At 45.1% G+C, this 20782-nt stretch overlaps 1 protein-coding gene across 1 annotated transcript in view; it reads left to right on the forward strand.

Moving 5' to 3' along the window:
* Positions 1–1737: 1737 nt before the first annotated feature.
* LPGAT1 (lysophosphatidylglycerol acyltransferase 1) overlaps positions 1738–20782 on the forward strand; it is a 66133-nt gene continuing 47088 nt past the window's right edge. Inside the window, exons 1-2 of the mRNA XM_073671985.1 lie at positions 1738–1898; positions 5628–5892. Of these exons, the coding sequence (XP_073528086.1) occupies positions 5655–5892 (238 nt within the window). The 5' untranslated portion in view covers positions 1738–1898; positions 5628–5654. The remainder of the gene's footprint in view (positions 1899–5627; positions 5893–20782) is intronic.

Below are 20782 nucleotides of genomic sequence, written 5' to 3' on the forward strand. Positions count from 1 at the left end.
GTAACTCCGCCTCCAGGGTCAGGACAATGGCAGCGCTTGCGACCGGAGAATCACCGTACCAGACTAGCTGCATTACCTGGTGGGAGCGCAGAACCATAACTAATAACACAAAAATCTTTGATGCCAGAAGGTGATAAGTCAATGTAGCAAAAAACAGTCAGATGCTTAAAGGGGATTCTCAAGTTGTTTCTTGGGCAGCTCATAACTGTGAAGTCTCCTTACTTCTTTGTTGCTTGGGGGCGGGCACTCCTCCTTAAGTGACTGTTCTGGTCCAAGAGCTTTGTCCTGCTACTGCACATTAACAACGGTGTGTCAAGTGCCTGAAATCTATACTCTTATCACTATATTTTCATATAGAGATAACAGGATATTTGAACAAGCACACAGCTCAGGAAAGTGAGAGCCATGATTAGGAGAACTTCCAGTGCTGGGACCAGAGGACTGTGATTAAACAGGACTAATAAGAGCTGCTCATCAGGAGCTGAGCATATATCAGCTGTTTAGAAATCAATGCACTGGAGAGAGCTGTCAAGGATGTTAAGAGTTAACTCCTATCCTGGAACTACACTTGGCCATCCTGGCAGAGCTTCTTGGAAACCAGCTGCACACTATGAAAGATAAAAGCTCTCATTGCAGGAGAATGGCAACTGTACCCGGGTGGCCTTGAACCGACTCAGGAGCACTGTTCGGCCACATGCACACTTAATTTTTACAAGCAGAAACCACTCCAGGAAACCCTCTTTTGAGGAGTTTTTTTTTCTTTTCTTTCCTTGAGTGTTCTTTGCAGCCTTCTGATTGGACAGTATCTAGTTTGGAGAATGCTCCTTCAGAATACTCTTTAAAGTGACATGCACCAGGAAAAAAAAAAAAAAAAAAAAGCTAAAAAAAACTTCTCAGTCGAACAGCAAAGTGAATTGAAAAAGTTTTCCAAAGATTTTTGAGAAGGATCACGGTAACTCTTGTGTGAATGTAGTTTTATACAGCCTGCACCCAAAACTAACAGCAGTGATAGAGATAGCTCTGATTGCAGCAGTTCAATCTCTTAGATGCTGTTGTCAGTTGTGCAAGAAGCTGGAAATGATTGCAGTCATAGAATCTGGGGGGCTACTGAAAAGCTCCCATGTCGGCCATGTTTGGAGATGGTTAATATTATCGGATGCTGCGATATTACTACGTGTTTTACAAATGATCACAGGGTGAATAAAAAAAATGGAAAAATATATTTTTTTTAAAAAGTTTCTTTCTCTATATTTACAGAAATGTAAATAAAATCTAAAAAAAAATCATATTTGGCGCCATCCGATCTAATAAAATATAAGAATATTTATTCCCAAAAAGCGAAACAAAAAAAATACTCAATGTCGGAATCACAGTTTTATGGATAAAAAGAGATCGGAAAGTCGAAGGAAACTTCATCGCTTAAAAAAAAAAAAGCCCCCCCCCAAAAAAACTTATTGCTCTTGAAAAATGGAAAGGGAAGTGGGGGATCCATAAAAAGCTGGCTTGCCCTATAACCTGAGGAACAATGCTCAGCACCGGGCCCGTTAACTTAACCCCTGCGCCCCTGCGCCCCTGAACCCCCGCGTCCGCCGCCGCCTCCTCCTCCATCCCCTGTCGCCCGCTCTTCTCGTAAGCCGCCATTGCCCCGCCCTTCCTCCTCATGACGTCAGAGGCGTGGTTTCCGGCGCGTAAAGCGATTGGTCGATTCCCAGCTGCTTTCCTCCAATCAGCGACAAGGCCTGTGCTAGTGCGAATAGCGCTGGAGGGGGATCTCGGTCAGTCAGTCAGTCAGCGCTGCTGGGAGGAGGAGGAGGCGGTGGAGGAGGAGGAGGAAGGCTTCTCCCACCACCAGCTCCTCCAGCCGACACGGTCATACACCGGAATCCGGGGCCCCGCAGGTGAGTCGGGCAGGGGATGCTTGTGATTGGCGGTGAGGGCTGAGTCGGGATGTAGTCTAGTAGGAGCCGTTACATGGAGAGCGATGTGCGCAGGCGCAGTAGTGTCAGCAGCCCGTGTCCATCCATCCGTGTGTCTGTGTGTCCTGTCACTACAGTGTGTATCATGTGTCCTTGTGTCGTCCCTGTAATCTCCATGTAATCCTATATAATCTACACGGCTGTGTCTCGGGGCGAACACGGCTGCCCATCACGCCTGCCTCTGCCCCATCGCGGATCGTTACGTCCGTGGCGATCTGGTGTAATATGGCGAGCGATAATTCACGACATTTATTAATAGCCATCAATTTATTAATAGCCATCAATTGTGTGGCAAAACTACAACTCCCAGCGTGCATGGGCAGCCGTACGTGCACGGACAGCGCGCTGGGGCATGCTTGGAGTTGTAGTTGCGCCATAGGTCGTAGAGTATCGCCATCTCCGATTTAAGGGGTGCGTTGATATCGATGGACTAAAACGCCAGCACAGCGTCACGTAGGGCGGTCTGTAGGTAAGGGGGCGTCTTTTCTCAATATGGCGGATACTTATTCTTGTATCCCTGTAAATTGACCGTCCGGACCCCCTTCCCTCCTGCCCCCGGCTCTTCTTCTAAAAAAAAAAAAGTGATGGTAAGTGACGTCGTCCGTGAGGGGTCAGCGTGACGGCTGGAAACTACAACTCCCAGCATGACTTGACCGCCACAGGGCGGTTAGGTTGCTGTCTGGGCACGTTGGGAGTAGTAGTTTTACAACAGCTGGAATGCTGCTGGTTGGTGAACTGTGCCGGTGTCTAATTATAGGCTGCAGCGCTGTATAAAGGGGACCGTCAGCTGTTCAGCACCCCCCCCATATACACACGGATGCTCGACTCTGCACCCCCGATAATGAGATTGTGGGTGTCAGGCGTCCATTGTTTGTGCGGAGTGGTAGTTCTTATACTGGACCACCGCTCCGTTCAAATGGGGGTCTGTTTGGTCGGACCCCCACCAATCAGACCCTTGCCACCTAGTCCATGGATAGGTAATTACCACAGGGGTTCCCAGAGGCCGGTCCCCCATTGATCAGACCCTTGTTACCTATCCCATGGATATGTAATTCAAATGGGGGGGCCCCAGTGGCCGTACCCCCACTGATCAGACCCTTGCTACCTATCCAATGGATAGGTAATTCAATTGGGGGGTCCCGGTGGCCAGACCCCCACCGGTCAGACACTTGCCACATATCTCATGGATGGGTGATTCAAATGGGGGGGTCCCAGTGCCTGGGCCCCCATCGATCAGACACTTGCTGCCTATCCCATGGATGGGTAATTCAAATGGGAGGGGGGTCCCAGTGGCCGAGCCCCCACTGATCAGACATTTTCCACCTATCCCGTAAATTGGTAAGTGACACTTTTGCACCAATCCCTTTAAAGGGGTTGTCCCGTGAAAACAATTTGTCTCCTATCTAAGTGATAACTTAGTGATCGGAGGGGGTCTGACCGCTAGAATCCGCACCGATCTGCAGAACGGGGAGGTCTTATCCCTGTTAAAATGGACCACCGCTCCATTCATTCCCTATGGGGTTGCTGCTCTTGGCTTTTTCCGCCAGTCCTATAGAAAAGGAATGGAGCGACGGTGGGGGATGAAAGTGCCCCCTCTGTGTCAAAAATTCCCTGATCGGTTCAGGACGTAGTAGTCGGACCCCCACAATCAGTAATCAGGTAGGTGATAACTTGGTGTAACCAGACATCCCCCTTAAGATGACTTTATTTCCTCTTATTGCCGTTCAGGAGTCTTAAGGTCATAGATGCGTCCATTGCTCTCAGGACGTAGTCATTCTTGGTCCTCAGATTGAAAATGTCAGATAATTTTTTATTTTCTAGTTTTTGTCCCATTCCTCTGTTGTTCCTCCTGGAAATAATTAACAGTTGGGGGTGTCTCCTTGAGCACTTTGACAATGGTCAGTCGATGCTGCCTGCGTTGGGCTGAAAAAGGATGCGTGGGGGAAACGATGGTGTCAAATAGTTAGTGGATACTAACACCTCTGGCTGGTGATGTTTTATTTTTACTTAACTGCTTGTATTTTTGGGCTGAAAATAACTTTTTTAAGTTGGGCTTTGTTTTAAAAATATGCACCATTTGCCATTCTAGCTTCGTGTAGCACCGTCTATTTGCAGACTGAGTTAACTGAGAATCCGTCAGTGAGTTCGGTGAGTTTATAACTACGGTATTATCTGGCTCCTCTTGACTGAGTTATCACCACGAAAGTTCAGCTCAATTTTCAGTTAACTCGAGCTGCAGTCAACAAATAGACCGTGCAACAGTTGAAATGCAAATGTTTAATGAAACCAAATTGAATTTGTTGCCAAAAATATATGCATTTAAGAAAAAAAAAATCTGATCCTGAAGGTGCAAGTAGTTTTCTATTTATTACTGCATTTCCAGGAGGAGTAACAGAGGAACTGCGCAACACGAGAGAAGTTATTCCAAATTGTTATTTTATCGGTATGCCTAATGTGTGACGGGAGCTGGGCCAGAAAGTAAATGTGTCCCAAGCGCCCCTAATGCTGATGGAGCAGAAGGGTATTTCGGCCCCGGTATGCATCAGGGTAAGACATTGGTGGGGTCCGGGAATTGACCCAGGAATGTATGGGCCGTGGCCAGTCCAAGCCCGGATGGCTACTACAGAGCAAATGCATCTACAAAAAGTGGACCCGTCCTTAAAGTCGCTGGAGTGGAAGTTACGGGTTACGTCCCTGTGCCTTCACCGAGGTCAAGTGGAGCGGTTATTTGTTTTTAGAAGGCAACCATGTCTTTCTAATCCTGGACAACCCCTTTAAGATACAACATGTGATGTCATACCATGTTGGCCTTGTGCACAGTTAAAGGCATAGTCCCATTTCTTGCTCATTCTGCCCGTTCAGTAGCCACACTAGAGAATGAACCCGGCAAAACCATGTTCCTCGTGGTTCCACATAACCCATGCGAAAAGTTAGTCCTGAGGATACCGCCCCTTTTAAAGGTCCATTCGTGTTTCTCGTTGGATATCTTGATTTCGGCATCTCCTGCCAGAGCCTCCGACCGGCCACGTGACAGTGGACTGTGCTCTCGGCTTCAGCTATGGGAACGCGGTTTCCCATCCTAAAATCAAAGGCAAACGTGACGCAAAATTTGGGTAAAATTTTCACTTTTTTTTTCCACTTAGGTTGTGGGACTGGTCAGTACAATCTAAGCATGCATTGACCCTTTCCACAAATGTAATTTTTTTTTTTGCTCTCTGTTCACACAATCTGTTTTCCTGGGCAGCCTGACGGGCAGGGTTACCAACCACGTGGAAAGAGTTTTTCTGTCTCCATTGATGCGTCCCTGACCCCCTCGCTTGCAATGTGACCTTGTCGTCACGTCAGGAGCGGACCCAGGCAGTGTCGAGGTCGCAGTGAGTTTTTTTGCGGCAGTGAGGGGTGTGAGAAGATCGGTGTCACAACTTTGTGATAGTACGAGCCCGTCACTGTTGGCAAATAGGAAGTTTGTCCGCAGCACGAGGCTGTAAACACGCGGTAACTCTTATCTAGATCCACATGTCAGCACTACACTCAGATCTATGGCAGAGCCGCCGCCTAAAGGAAATAATCTGGATAAATGAAATGTATGGATTTCTGTAGGGTTCTTCTTTATATTCTCCCTTTTAATCATTCTCTTTTAACCCCTTCCAGGCACTGGTTCAGCTCTGCGTGGGCAAGATGGCCGTCAACCTGGAGTCGATCAAGAAGATGGGATCCGTTCTATTCATCGTGGTCACACGGTTCGCCTTCATGGTGGTCAACAACACGGTCGCCATTCCGTCCTACGTATTATATTTAATAGCTCTGCAGCCGCTCAGACTTATAGACAGTAAACTCTTCTGGTATATAGAGGGAGTCATGTTTAAATGGCTCTTGGCTATGGTGGCGTCCTGGGGCTGGACAGCGGGTTACACAGGTAAGGTCACAGGTGATCGCTCGCCGATGATATCTTTGGATGCGTGCTCCATAGGGGGCACTTATTTATTCATTTATCATTAGATTTCCTCTGCTACATATTTGTGTAAATCCGCGACTCTGATTACTGAAGATGGCGTCCGTGTGGTTCACCCTCCAGAGTTCGACACCAATATCATTTCATCCGCTATGGCTGGGTCTTAACTGAAGTTCTGGAATTCTGTTCATGCATGTGGAAGCTCTGGATGAGCAGTGCCAGGTACGACAGCGCTACTGTTGTCTGTACGGAGCAGCCGTCGAGCGCACCCGTATATTAGACTGATACAAAAAGCTAAGTGCAACGAAGGGGTCCTGGTGATCCTACATTTATCGCGCTGCATGTGGTTTTTGCTCTTGATTTACTGTGGTATTGCAAAGCGTTCCAGACGGGCATAACACTAGTGCAAATCTGCGCCCATATCACATCCCTGGTATTAGTTTGGGCCATCATACAACCCGGAGCTTGCATCTGCAATATGGGCACAGAATGGTGGCAGTTTTACACTAGTCTGCAACTGGCGAGAGGTATGTAAATGTCGCGGATGGGTAGCAAAAAGGCTCCGCACAACCTTGTATCATGTCAGTACACTTTGTAGACATGCTGACTGTTTTTACCTGCCATGAGATCACTAATCATTTTGATTCTGGAGGAAATGAAGGGTGTTGATCCCCTTTAAAGGAGACCTGTCACTTGCATAAATCTGCATTTTTTTAACTTGGTATAAATGCTGCTGTTCTCCTGAATCCGGCGATGTGTCTCTTTTTTTCCTGCACCTCTCCGTTCCTGAGATATGGCCTCCTCTTTACGCTATGTAAATATTTCCAAGTGGGCGTGTTCCTGTAGATGGGAGAACCACCCCCACTTGGAAATATTTAAGTAGCGGAAAGAGGAGGCCATATCTCAGGAACGGAAAGGTGTAGGTAAAAAAGAAAAACCTTGCCGGATTCGGGAGAACAGCGGCATCTACACCAGATAAAAAAAAAACATATTTAGGGCAAGTGACTGGGGGTCCGCTCTTTAGAGTTTATATACCGCTTGTAATATGTTCTGGTTATTAGATATGATTATTTATGATGGACGCTGTGTTATATTCCGGATGGGTGCAGTATTTCTCCGCCATGTTCTCTAATCCATATTCTTTCCCTCTCCAGCCATTTGTTTTCTCGTCCATTGATTTTTCCTGAAATCTGGTGCGACTGTGCAGCCCTGCGGTCAGAGCGGAGGCTGTAGTGACACAGTTGTTGTAAAGTGGTGCCATTTACTGAGTTGCTGGCACTGCCCGGGTGATGGCATGATGTATATATACTTCCTCCATTCACATCCAAAGCAACAGGAGAAATGGTCATGTAGAGTGTACTGTAAATATCGGGTTTTCCTAGAAGCGCGGCTGTATATACACGCACCCGGCTATACAGGTTCAGCTGTTTCTGGTTCCCGTCTTTTATATTTTAAGCACCGAGGATCTTGAGGCAATGGAGGATCGGGTTTCTGCATTGTTTCCAAGATGGTCAGCTGAGTTTGCTGTGACTGTGTGACTTTCCACCAGCCGTTCTCTGAAAAGAAAGCTTCACCCTTGGGAATGGCATTTTGCAGTCTTGCTATCACTGTTTGCTGTATCTCAGGCATTAATGTAACTCCCATAGACCTCAATGGATTGGGGAAACTTCTTTTAAATTAGTCTTTAATTTTCTACCATTTTGCTGCTGCAGAGTTTCTGTAGGTTATTTTTTCCGCCTGAGATGTGGTTGTATACAGATATCCACATCCTGGAGAGGGGAGAAAGTATCTCGGGGAGGGCAGAGAAAACTAGAGACAAGAGGAAAGCACTGAAAAGAAAATAAGCACAGGATAGAAGCTGTGCTATGTGAACAGTGAAGACAGCAGTGCCCAGGATACTTACGAAGCTCACATCCAGCCTATATTACTGGGAGAGACACTCACACAAGAGACTCTGAAACAGCAGAGGATCTCAGACTGGAACATTCTTAACAAGAGGCAACCAATAACCTATGTAAAAGTAAAGTGTCCATAGACTTTAAGTGTTTGATTTCCTTTTAAAGGAGTATTCCCATTTTTATAAAGTGTTGTCTTATAACTAGGATATGCGATCACTCACTGATTGCTTGAGGTCTGATCTCCTAGGACTCATCAATTCTCATCGTGGCCGCTGTGCAGGAAGAAGCTTCAGTGCTGCTTTCCCCTCTTTGACCCTGTTGAGGTCTTCACTTTGAGATGGAAATACCCCTTTAAGTTACAGAGGTAGCATTTAGTTGCATGGATGGGATGGTGTCTGTCTGAATGTACATTTTGCAGCCTGTCGATCAATAATGAATCTGCTCCTTTTAGCTGACCCATATTTTTTAGGGAATTTGTGCCATTTGGACTTTTCTGGAAAGCGGACCTGTGCGGTGTTGCACTTTTAAACATGGCGGTAGGGTCTTCTGACTGCTTTAACTCTTTTACATATGTGCTGCTAGGGGAAAATGGGAAAAAGTTGGAAAAGAGTGGAGAGACGCAAACTTAGGCCGAGTTCACATCACGTTCGGGCCACACATTAGTGGCTCCATCAGGGCTACCATTCAAATCCCTGAAAAACGGGATATGGAGGGAACCCCTCACTGTGTCATTCACTACCATAAGGCAGGCGTAGTTGTATTATCTGTGCTTCTTAGGTAAGCACAAACAGCATGGATTACCGTACGTATGAACGGCTTTGTCAGGAGGTACCATCTGAATTCCATTTTTTTTCTTTTCCATGGCTTTTGACAGATGCCGAGACTCTAACCCATGGCCCGTATGTAATTCAAACATTCTTGTAATTTTTTGCGTCAGCCATTCATACAAAGTGTAATACCGTATTTTTCCACTAGTGGCCCCTGCAGAGAAAGTGTATGGCCAGAACAAGCTTCATCTGGGGAGAAGATCTGATCGCTTGAGTTTCCAGTAGTGAGACCCACAGCAACGAGCAGAGCGCTTATGCCAAATTTTTAGAAGGGGCATAGTCTTTACTAGATAACTCCTATAATTTACCAGGTTTTCCCCAAAAAATTAATACTATTCCTTTTAAAAAATTAAATGGTTGTCATACCAACTTGCGAAACCTCAAGCACACGCCATGACCACACACATCACTGCTCCACATTGTACTTCTCTTCTGATCCTTTCTTACATGGTCCCTGTTGAAGTCTGTAATTCAAGACAAGTAGTAATTACAGACTATAGTAACCCCACAAACATCAGGCCTGTCCCTGGAGGCGCAGTGTAGTACCACCCGGGGCTTAGGAAAGCAATATGAAACGAATGCCTTCAAAACAGATCCTTAAATCATCGCGGTTCTGTCATGTTCTTTGGGTCAACGAGACCTTTAAAATCCCTCCCTGTGTTTTAGCGCTACACTAGTGTGCACCATGTGGCAAAAGGGGAATGTGGCACATGGGGTCTTATGTATCCTAGAAAACTGAACTTGTGGCTTGTTATTGAAATTGGCCAAAGTATCGCCTAGACGGGTGATAACTTGCTGATAATCTAGTGCGGCTGCCACTGACTCCAAAAATTGGGCACTGAAATGCCCTGTTAAAATGGAGCCATTGCATGTCTGTTGGACTGCTGGAGATCGCCGAGTACATCGCTTTCCCACCTGCAGTAGCTCCATAGACAATGATTGGCGTGGCGGCAGATATTTGTGGCCACTGCATTCTAACAGCACCTTGATCTCGAGGTTGGTGCGGGTCCCAGCGGTCAGGTCCCCAGCGATCAGCAAGTTATCCCCTATTTTCCACATAGGTGATAACTTTCCCAGTTAAGAACAAGCCTTTAATTAAGTACCGAATGTTATTTTATACTTTCAAAGTAGCCGTGAAACTTTTAATTTATTAAAATATATTTGGCACACACTGTATCGGGGTAAAATGAGGGAACTATATTTTAGATTTATTTCTTTTTATAAAAACAACCAAAAACTTGGTCTCTAAACTTTTTTTTTTTTAATATCCCTCTTAATCTAATCTTGGAAGCTGCAGGAAATTTTGACGGCACCCTTTGTTAAAAACAACAAAAAAATAGTTTGCTTCAGTGAAGGGCCCCAAGTCATGGCTCCATTGTCTCCACTTAATAAAGGAGGATGGAAATGCCATTCACAGCGGGGTCGCCCTTTACTCAGCCGCCAAAGCTCCTGACACATGAAACATACTTTGCATTTATTTATTTTTTCACTAGTCTTACTGGGAAAAATGTGACCCTACAATGTAAAACTTCATATTTATTCTCACATTTGACATACATTTTCAAACAAGTATAATATAATAGTATTTTATATATTTTTTATTGTGCACATATATATTTTTATATACCTTTTTCATGGTACATAATATATACTTTTTTATTTTATATACCATTTTTTTAAATAGTTTTATATACTGATATTTTTAAGATGTATTTTTGTACTTTTAATGTTCTATATCCTTTTCGTATTAGATTTTGTTTATATACTTTATTATACTTTTTTATACTAATATTTTTTTACTTTATTTTTTATACTATTTTATATACTTCTATATTAAAATAAGTGTGTATATAAATGTAAAATACAGAAAACAGTATAAAAATATATGAAATAATATGCAATAGCATATAAAAAAAGACTTCTCTTTTATATACATGATTTTTTTTTCTTATATACTCTTTAAAAATGAAACATTTTTAGTTATTTGTGTTTACTTTCTGTTAAGTCCTTGAAAAGAGAACGTGAACTTATATGCTTAGTTATAATGGGATTTAATCTCTGCACAAGTTTCGCTCATAGAAATATAACATAATATAAAAGTTAATATAATAAAGTTTTTTTTTTTGTTTTTTTTCAGCCCTTTTGTAAACAAACTAAAGTTTGTCAGGCTGATTTCAGCACCGGTGGTGTATGTGAGACCCGGTTGTATATATTTTTTTTTTGTTATTTCAGCCTAGTCTACACAAAGGTCACGTCTGTGGCAATCTCCGTGTCGCTGCATCTGTCACCTTGAGAAGATCACAGGCCCGTACATTACCCTTGTTATCCGATCCTGTATTTAATCATGGCGGGGAGCCTGACCGGCTTTTTAATAATAGAACAATTTCTTTATCGTTTTCAATACTTAAGCAGTTTTACTCCCTGCCAGGGTAGCGTTCATTTACAGAGCTCTGTGGGAACCTGGGTGACGGCATCTGTCTTAAAGGCCACTAAGATTGCACCTTATAAACATGACGGCCAATATCTTCTGTTTGTACAGACAGGTTCTTTTTTTTTTTTTTTTTGTGCAATCCCTCTGTTGTTCCTCCTGGAAATGTAGTAAATCGCTACAGAGCCTCACTTATTTTACTTGTTCCCCTTTGAGGGGGTGTGTCCATGGAGAATGGTACTGATTGGACAATGTCATAGAGTGCAGCGGCACGCCCCCTCAGCCAACCAATTACATCCAATTGACACTTTATTCCTAAATTTCTAGGAAGAATAACAGAGGAACCCGAGAGCAGAGCTCTATAGTTATTATTTGTGAACGAGTACAAGTATTAAGACGGACATGGCAGGAAAACTCATGGCTCCTCTTTGAAGTAAAGGTTTATTTTTATTTTTTTGGTTGGGGCGTGAGGGAGGTTGCAATACCAGTCACTGCCTACAGACAAGTGTGGTGCTGTTTTCTTTGGGGAAAAAAATATATTTTAGCACTGATCATGATTTTGAGAGTTTGGTTATGGAGGGACCCCCTATCCTGCCTTACAATGTGATTCTGAGGGGTCCAACCGATCCAGAGAACGGGGCTTGTGCGGCTGTACTCAACTCTCATAGAGAATTAATGGAGCAGAAATTGGCATTCAGACGGGGCTCCAAGGGATCCTGACCCCCATTTTTGGGATCGGCGGAGATCCCGGCGATTAGGAAGTTATCCCCTAACCTATAGCTTGGGGATATTTTGCATGCTTGGTACAGACCCTTTAATGCCAAATACCTGGGCAAATGATCACGATCTGTTCATAGGTGACTCAGATTTATTGTAGGTGTAAGATTTGCACCTCAGTCGTCCCAGTGCATGGCTCCTGCGAGGGTCTGAACGATCCGATAAGGATGACAGGAAGTGTTGTCATAGGCCCATATTTAAAGAAAAAGAAGCTATAACATTTTGTGTAACCATCCTGCAATCTGCATTGTCTTTGTGCCGCTTCTATCTGTTTTCTCATCTCGTCTGATTTTTTTTTTCCTTGGTACTGAAGCCCCTTGTGCATAAACATATGTGCATTAATTCCCCAGATAAGGAGCTTCCTCCGAGGCCGAATTAATTAGTGGAGCGCTGCCGTCAGATGGCTGCCAGTCTCCTGTGTATTACCCTGTATGATGACAGCGCTGTAATCTGGCCTCGCCATGCGGCTCATCGCCAGCGTGTTCTCTCATCACCTCTGTGTCCGTCACCAGCAAGCCCTGGATGATCAGAACCTGGGCAGTACCGGGGATCCGGATCCGGGCCACTCTGATGCCACTTGTTCAATAATTTTTAGATATTTTTTGCGATGTGTATTGTGCCTGTATACATGGCTGTGATCAGTACTGACTCCAGCCCAGCTGCATTGTTTGTTGGTGTGTAAGGAGGGCTTAATTTTTCACTCCTCTCTTGGAAGGTTCGGGGGACCTCATACACATCAGAGGGTCCGAATCCACAGAATCCTCTTAATTTGTTGTAACTCCCCCGGAGACGACGTCTCTCACCCATCTGGTTGGAGGATGACTTTGTTGAGTAGAAATAGCAGCGAGTATCTGGTGAGGCCGCGTGTAACGTCTCATGGCGGCAGCTGTTATCTCGTCATGTCTTCCAGACTCTCGGGGGCTCCAGCTTATATCCTGTCACATTAGGCGCACGAGTCTGCCTCTTATAAATTATGAAATGACCATTAAAACCGCACTACAGATCCACGTTTTCTGCTAAATCAATCGCTATAAAAGCCTCTTACTCGGACGCACTTTTTTTCTCTCCATTATATGACAATGTGATGAAATCGGCCTCCTCTAGACGATGCGATGCAGCGATTAGGATCGAATATTCCTACAGACACCATGTTACCCCCATGCAGCGGGCTCTGGAGTATAATACAGGATCAGTAATGTAATGCATGTACACAATGACTGCACCAGCAGAATAGTGAGTGCAGCTCTGGAGTATAATACAGGATCAGTAATGTAATGCATGTACACAATGACTGCACCAGCAGAATAGTGAGTGCAGCTCTGGAGTATAATACAGGATCAGTAATGTAATGCATGTACACAGTGACTGCACCAGCAGAATAGTGAGTGCAGCTCTGGAGTATAATACAGGATCAGTAATGTAATGTATGTACACAGTGACTGCACCAGCAGAATAGTGAGTGCAGCTCGGGAGTATAATACAGGATCAGTAATGTAATGCATGTACACAGTGACTGCACCAGCAGAATAGTGAGTGCAACTCTGGAGTATAATACAGGATCAGTAATGTAATGCATGTACACAGTTACTGCACCAGCAGAATAGTGAGTGCAGCTCTGGAGTATAATGCAGGATCAGTAATGTAATGTATGTACACAGTGACTGCACCAGCAGAATAGTGAGTGCAGCTCTGGAGTACAATACAGGTTGTAACTCGGGATCAGTACAGGATAAGTAATGTAATGTATGTACACAGTGACTGCACCAGCAGAATAGTGAGTGCAGCTCTGGAGTACAATACAGGATGTAACTCAGGATCAGTACAGGATAAGTAATGTAATGTATGTACACAGTGAGTGCAGCTCTGGAGTACAATGCAGGATGTAACTCAGCATCAGTACAGGATAAGTAATGTAATGTATGTACACAGTGAGTGCAGCTCTGGAGTACAATGCAGGAATGTAACTCAGGATCAGTACGGGATAAGCACAGCACTATATTTACTCCACACAATAATGAGTACACCCTGCTCTGCCCAGTGCAGGACATGATGGGGAGGTGCATGGCAGGTGGTTTATCAAAAAGAATTCCTATGTCATGCAGCGCCCCCGATGGCTTGTTCACAGCATAACATTGTGTGTAAACTGTCTGTATATAATCTTCCTTTATCATCTTTGCTGCCTCCTTGGAGATGGATTTATATTAGTTGCACTTGAGGGATAAACTCATATTTCAGATTGCATTAGAAAAAGCCTTCTTCATTCCCCACAAGGTACAGAAGAGAGGGCGCTTTGTAGAACTAGAGGGCTGCCGAGCCGAAATAGAAAATGTCAAACTCCTAGACATATTTTATTTTTATTTTTTTCAAGATGGCAAAATATGAATCAGCATAAAGGAATGTAATGAGCGGTGAGATAATCCGAGCGTCAGCGGAGGCATCGCACAGACCATGTTCTCACACTCGTGTCTCAGAGATGAGGGCTTCTAAGTCAGAAACGACTGAATGTTAGGAGAATGGATCATCTACCTGGTACAAACCGCGGAGCCTGAAGAAGGCAATAATTCTTCTAGGGGTCTGTGGGTGTTGTGTATCGATCACTTTTCAGCAGTCTCATTATCATCACAGACAGGATTACACCTCTATATCGGTAACACGGGGTCCAGCATTCATTATGGCTGATTTTAGTTGGACCGCTTCCTGTAGCGAGGGGCCCAGGCCCACCCCCCTGCTTCCTGTAGCAAGGGTCTCAGGCCCGCTTCCTGTGGTGTGAGGGCCCAGGCCCACCCCCTGCTTCCTGTAGCGAGGATCTCAGGCCTGCTTCCTGTAGTGCGGGGAGAGGGCTCAGGCTCGCCCCCTATTCCTGTAGCGAGGGGCCCAGGCCCACCCCCTGCTTCCTGTAGCGAAGGGCCCAGGCCCACCCCCTGCTTCCTGTAGCGAGGATCTCAGGCCTGCTTCCTGTAGTGCGGGGAGAGGGCTCAGGCTCGCCCCCTATTCCTGTAGCGAGGGGCCCAGGCCCACCCCCTGCTTCCTGTAGCGAAGGGCCCAGGCCCACCCCCTGCTTCCTGTAGCGAGGGGCCCAGGCCCGCTTCCTGTGGTGTGGGGGCTCAGGCCCGCCCCCTGCTTCGTGTAGCGAGGGTCTCAGGCCCGCTTCCTGTGGTGGTGGTGGGGGGGGGGGGGGGACTCAGGCTCACCCCCTGTTCCTGTAGCGAGGGTCTCAGGGCCGTTTCCTGTGGCGAGGGGCCCAGGCCAGCCCCCTGCTTCCCGTATCGAGATGTATCACATTATCTGACAAATGAGACCAATTAATTACTAATGATTAGAAAAATATTGAGAAAATGACTTTGTTTTTTTCCCTCATTATTGGTAGATAATGTCGTGTATATAGATTCGCCCTTCCTTATCACATGTGGTCCTTGTTGGTTGCCTCAGTCCAGTTATTGGTAGCCACATGTTATTTAGAGACATGGGTGCCACCAATACACATCTCTATTGTTTTGATACATAGCGTTCCAGTACTCAGATTAAAAAAAAAAAAAGTCAAAAATCTCCAAAATCTGCCAGCTGTTCCCAGCCCTACCCCTGTGGAGACCCTCCCTTTTTGTGTGGGAGGAAGAAAACTGCAAGTGACCCTTAGAATAGCTGAGAGCTGTGCCCGGATCATCGCCCCGCGCTGCTCCCAACATAAAGGGAAAGTTGGAGAAGTCAAACAATTCTGTTACTTCTCAATTTTCGGCTTGGGACGGGCGCGCGCTCGCTTTGTCATTGGCTTGGTTTATTATTACTTTTGATATTCTCATTTCCAGGGCGCGGCTCAGTTTATGTTGTTACAGTGAACAGTTAATAACTTTTTACACTGTTCCTCATTATGTGACTGTTTATTTGAACTTCTTTTTTTTGGGGGGGGTGGGACTGACGCTTTAGAGTGATGGATATCAGATGTTTCATGCGTTGCTGAGGTTTGTGACACTTTTTTATTTTTTTATAATTTTTTTTGTATCTTCTAAAAATTGATATGCTCAAACCAATATCATTTCTAAAAGTAGACATCTGGCACATGGCGAAAATGCCATCCTGCACTTTACGCTTGTTAGCGCTTTCATGCAATTTTGCCTTGAAGTTCACGTTTATGTCTGACAGGAAGAGATTTAGCTGTCTCTTGAAAATAGGCGCTTGGAGGGGTTTTCTCAGATTTAAAAAGTGGTTATAATTTTATAAAATGCTTTTAAAAATGGACTTTTACAATTTTTGCCTCTTACTAAATGTCCGCTCTGTTCTCAAGAATGGATAGCTTTTTTTTTTTTTTTAATTTTTCAAATTCAAGATTTATTAAAGAAGTTGTCCACTATTTTTACATTATCAATGTATGATTAGCCGGGGTCCCGCACGCGGCACCCCCGCCGATCAGCTGTTATCGGTGCTGGCAGCCGGAAGTGCTCACCTGCAGGGCTCCGCCGTCAAGTGATAGTGGCCGCCGTGGTGTACTGCAGGTCCGCCTCCCATTCAATTAGGGCATCAATGTAAAAGTAGTGGACAACCCCTTTAAATTTTTGGTATAGAACACAAACAGCAATACATAGAAATGCAATAACACCTAAATACAAATAATCAATCTTGAGAGAAACTCAAGATAAGATAATAAGAGCAAAAATACAATGACACAAAATCCACAAATATTTACAAATTTCAACTCGACGTGATACTTTGTGGAAGAATAATTCAAAAAATAGATGAAACAAGAAAGAGAAAGATGGGGGAAAGGAAGATAGATAGAGACCACGAGGACAAATCTGCAAAATAGAGAGCTATAAGGGCACGTTCACACGGTCAGTAAACGCTGCAGATTGGAAGCAGTGCACTTGCGCTGCGTGCGAACCTCAACGTTCTACATTACAAGCAAAGTGGATGGGATTTCAAGAAATCCGATGCCCACTATGCGTCTTCATGCACCTGCGGATCACCCGCAGACATGCAGCTCGTCTTTCCAGGCCACAGCATGTCAATTTGTCTTGCGGAGTCGCTAGTCTCCACAAGAGAAATTAGATCAGTACAATGTACTGATTGCGGTGAATCCACACCGTTCAATGAACACATGTGGATTCACCCTTGTGCAGCGCTTTGGACGCAGCATAAAGTATACTGCGTTCAAAGGACTGACAGTACAGATAGTGTGCACATGCCCTTAGCGTTACGAGAGAGAACATCTCTTCCACTGGATAGAAGAAAATCAGGGAATATAGAATGTAGGCGACGCATGTTAACTAAACCAAAGGACTTGCAATAGGTTTTCTTAATATACTTGGGTACATAAGAGAGTACAAGAAAGATTCCCAATGGAACCATTTAATTTTTTTTTTTTTATTTTAATTTTAATGTTGAGTGCTTGTTGCCTAAGTTACGAGCCATCGCTGTGGTTCGATCAGTGTTGGCTGGTTTACTTGGTAAGGAGCGCAGCACTTACAAGCTCTTTTTGAAGTGGTGCTCTAAAGCTGACCAGAGCACTTCTCGGATGCGGACTCTGCTTGCGGCATCAGACTGTGCCCAGTTCGGACCATGATGTGAACAATGCTGCAGGTCCGAGCTGTCAATCGGGAACGCAACGCTCCGCAGGAAGCCAGGAGAATTCTCCTGAAGCACACAACTCGTATATACCATCTGAGGAAAGTAATTACTTTCAGATTTTGACACAAACGAGGATTTTTTTTTTTTTTTTGAGGAAATTTCACTTCTTTAAATCCAAAAGTAACGGGGTTAAAGGGAGTCTCCTCCACTTTCCAGAATACACTTTCAGATATCAATTTGGGTGCTCAGTGCAACTTTTGCGTCACGGACCACCTGCGTGCATCGGTCTTCCCACTGTTATTTAAGGCCTCCTGCTCCATTATACTTCCAGGTTAACCTAGAGAGGCGAGAGGGCTGTACACACACAGCTCCAGACCTCTCGCACTGCATGGGTGTTCAAAATCCACAAATATTTACAAATTTCAACTCGACGTAGATACTTTGTGGAAGAATAATTAAAAAAATAGATGAAACAAGAAAGAGAAAGTTGAGTGGGGAGGAAGATGGATAGAGACCACGAGGACAAATCTGCAAAATAGAGAGCTATAAGGGCACGTGCAGTAAACGCTGCAGATTGGAAGCGTTAGCCTGCCCTCTTCCATACTCTGGTCCGTACAAATTTCGACTGAGGAAACGCCGTCTTGTATCAGAAGATGTTACCATACTGGCGTAGTACTTCTGGAAACCAGTGGCCGAAGGAGCACAAGCAGGAACAGTAAGCGGTAGTAGAAGTTCTTGGAGATGGCAAGGAGTTGTAGGAAACAATCCATAGATAAATTAGAACAGACTGGGTAAGAATGTTCAGGAGCTGGAGACTGATAACAGCTAGACACAATACTCAAGCAATGAGGTGAGAGATCCATGCGGCTTTAAGTAGGCCCAAACAGGAAACAAGATGGATTCCATAGATTCCGAATCTGCCATCTTGGAAATGGCAATTGTAGAACACAGCAGCAGCCTCCAGTGGTAAGGAGTGAAACTGCAGCACAATTAAAGTGAACAACTGCGGCCACTAGTGGTCAAACTGTAGAAGGCAACAGAATTCCTGACAGAAGAGGGGCTACTGGGACCCGAGCTTAACCATAAGTGTATAACCTCTCCATAGTGGTCGTGATGGTAGACGGTGCCTGGACTTGACTCTTCTGATAATCAATGAAGTCTCATGTGGTGGCCAGTAGGACCGTCCCAGGTGCTTGAGTCGTCTTCTCTATCAGATGGCCCTTACTGTGCCGCCGACTATTGACTGCCTCTTCCTTGAAGAAGATGCAACCTGCATACTGTTGGATGATCATTTTTCATATACATGCATTGCATCACGGTCCCAATATTCTGCACAGACCCCCCTGGTAACGCTGCATGTGTGCGTGTATATAGTCAAGATGAAGAATATATATTGTCTGCATTTTGTTACAGAACTACAGCGCGTTTCAGCCTTAAAATAACTTCTTTGTTCCAATGAAATATAACTCTCTGACTAGGAGTTGTTCCAGGGGCAGTCAGCCGTCTCGGCCGTATCAAAAGCCTTGTACCAACATAATTACATTAGCTAATGATCTGTATAATCTTCATTTAATAGTTTAGATGGGAGGGTCATCTCCATAGAGTGCAGTTTATAAACTTTCCCCTAATTTAAAGGGATTGTGTTAACAGCTTTCTGCTTCCCAACGTGAGGACAACATAAACTAGAGACAGGGACTCTGACCCCAGCGCTACGTCACCTAATGGGCTTGTTGCTGTAGTTTTGATAATATATACTAGATATTTGCTGCAGCTCTGCTAGTCCTCTCGGGGATTAGCTCTGTATAACCTCACCTGTGCTATGTGTAAGAGGTATGCTGTCAGTGTATTCATATAGTCACCATCTTTTACCGGAGGACACGGCAGTAGGCGAGTATATTAATACACTGCACTACATCAGATACACATATTTAGGGGGGGGGGGAGAGTTCCTGGGAGGTCTTCTTTAATTATAAATTACATTTTATATTACCTTTTGAAAAATCATTGCAAAGTGCCTGGCACTGGGTGACCACCACCTGCTGTCAAATGTTAATCTATCTCTAGCCGCATAGATGCTGAGACGGATTACAAGATGTGGTGGTTGGTCTTTGTTGACTTAGAGGGAGTGGGATGGGTCTTTTCTTGCGTTGCAGGGAGTGGGGTGGGTCTTTTCTTGCGTTGCAGGGAGTGGGGTGGGTCTTTTCTTGCGTTGCAGGGAGTGGGATGGGTCTTTTCTTGCGTTGCAGGGAGTGGGATGGGTCTTTTCTTGCGTTGCAGGGAGTGGGATGGGTCTTTTCTTGCGTTGCAGGGAGTGGGATGGGTCTTTTCTTGCGTTGCAGGGAGTGGGATGGGTCTTTTCTTGCGTTGCAGGGAGTGGGATGGGTCTTTTCTTGCGTTGCAGGGAGTGGGATGGGTCTTTTCTTGCGTTGCAGGGAGTGGGATGGGTCTTTTCTTGCGTTGCAGGGAGTGGGATGGGTCTTTTCTTGCGTTGCAGGGAGTGGGATGGGTCTTTTCTTGCGTTGCAGGGAGTGGGATGGGTCTTTTCTTGCGTTGCAGGGAGTGGGATGGGTCTTTTCTTGCGTTGCAGGGAGTGGGATGGGTCTTTTCTTGCGTTGCAGGGAGTGGGATGGGTCTTTTCTTGCGTTGCAGGGAGTGGGATGGGTCTTTTTTTTTTGTGCTGCGGAGAGTGAGGACGGGTCTTTGTCGCTTTACAGGAAGTGGGGTGAGGGTCTTTATCACGCTGCAGTAAGTGGGGGGAGGGTCTTTGCCGCTCTGCAGGGAGTGGGGGAAGGGTTTTTGTCTCTGCTTGTGAAACCCCTTTGTATCAAGCTGCATAGGGGTATAACAGAGATGGACTTTTAGTTAAGGGTTGGCAATTCATTAAATAATGGCAGGAGGAAAGGATGCTGGGCAGTGAGCGAAAGAAAGTCCTGCACCCATCGTGCTGGCAGAATGCCGATGAAGACTGGCTTCTCAAGAGTGGATGGTAGGTTTTAGGGCATGAGAATCAGCACAGTTCCTGTACATATTAGGCTGATATGCAGTTTTAATTTATTTTGTGGTGATGAGGGCAACAAGACTATTCCTTTCTAGAGGATAGGTATGCTTGAAGGTTGTATGGGTAATAGTTATGGACACTTTGTGAACGACCAGATCCTGTAATACCCATTTACGTGGGCACTAGAGATGAGCAAGAAAGATTTGAGCTTTTTCTAGCCCACCACCATGTCAGCCCGTGCGTAGCACCATGATGTCACGGGAGCCTGGTATGTGGCAAAGGCGGCCAGGGTGGTGGGCAGAGGAATGTAGGTTCAGAAGTGGATACATCCCTGGTCCTGCTGCCACAGAGGAACGTCCTGGACCAC

Source organism: Phyllobates terribilis, unplaced genomic scaffold (genome assembly GCF_046119375.1).
Source record: "Phyllobates terribilis strain yellow unplaced genomic scaffold, ASM4611937v1 Scaffold_3__8_contigs__length_932513732, whole genome shotgun sequence".
NCBI lineage: Eukaryota > Metazoa > Chordata > Amphibia > Anura > Dendrobatidae > Phyllobates > Phyllobates terribilis.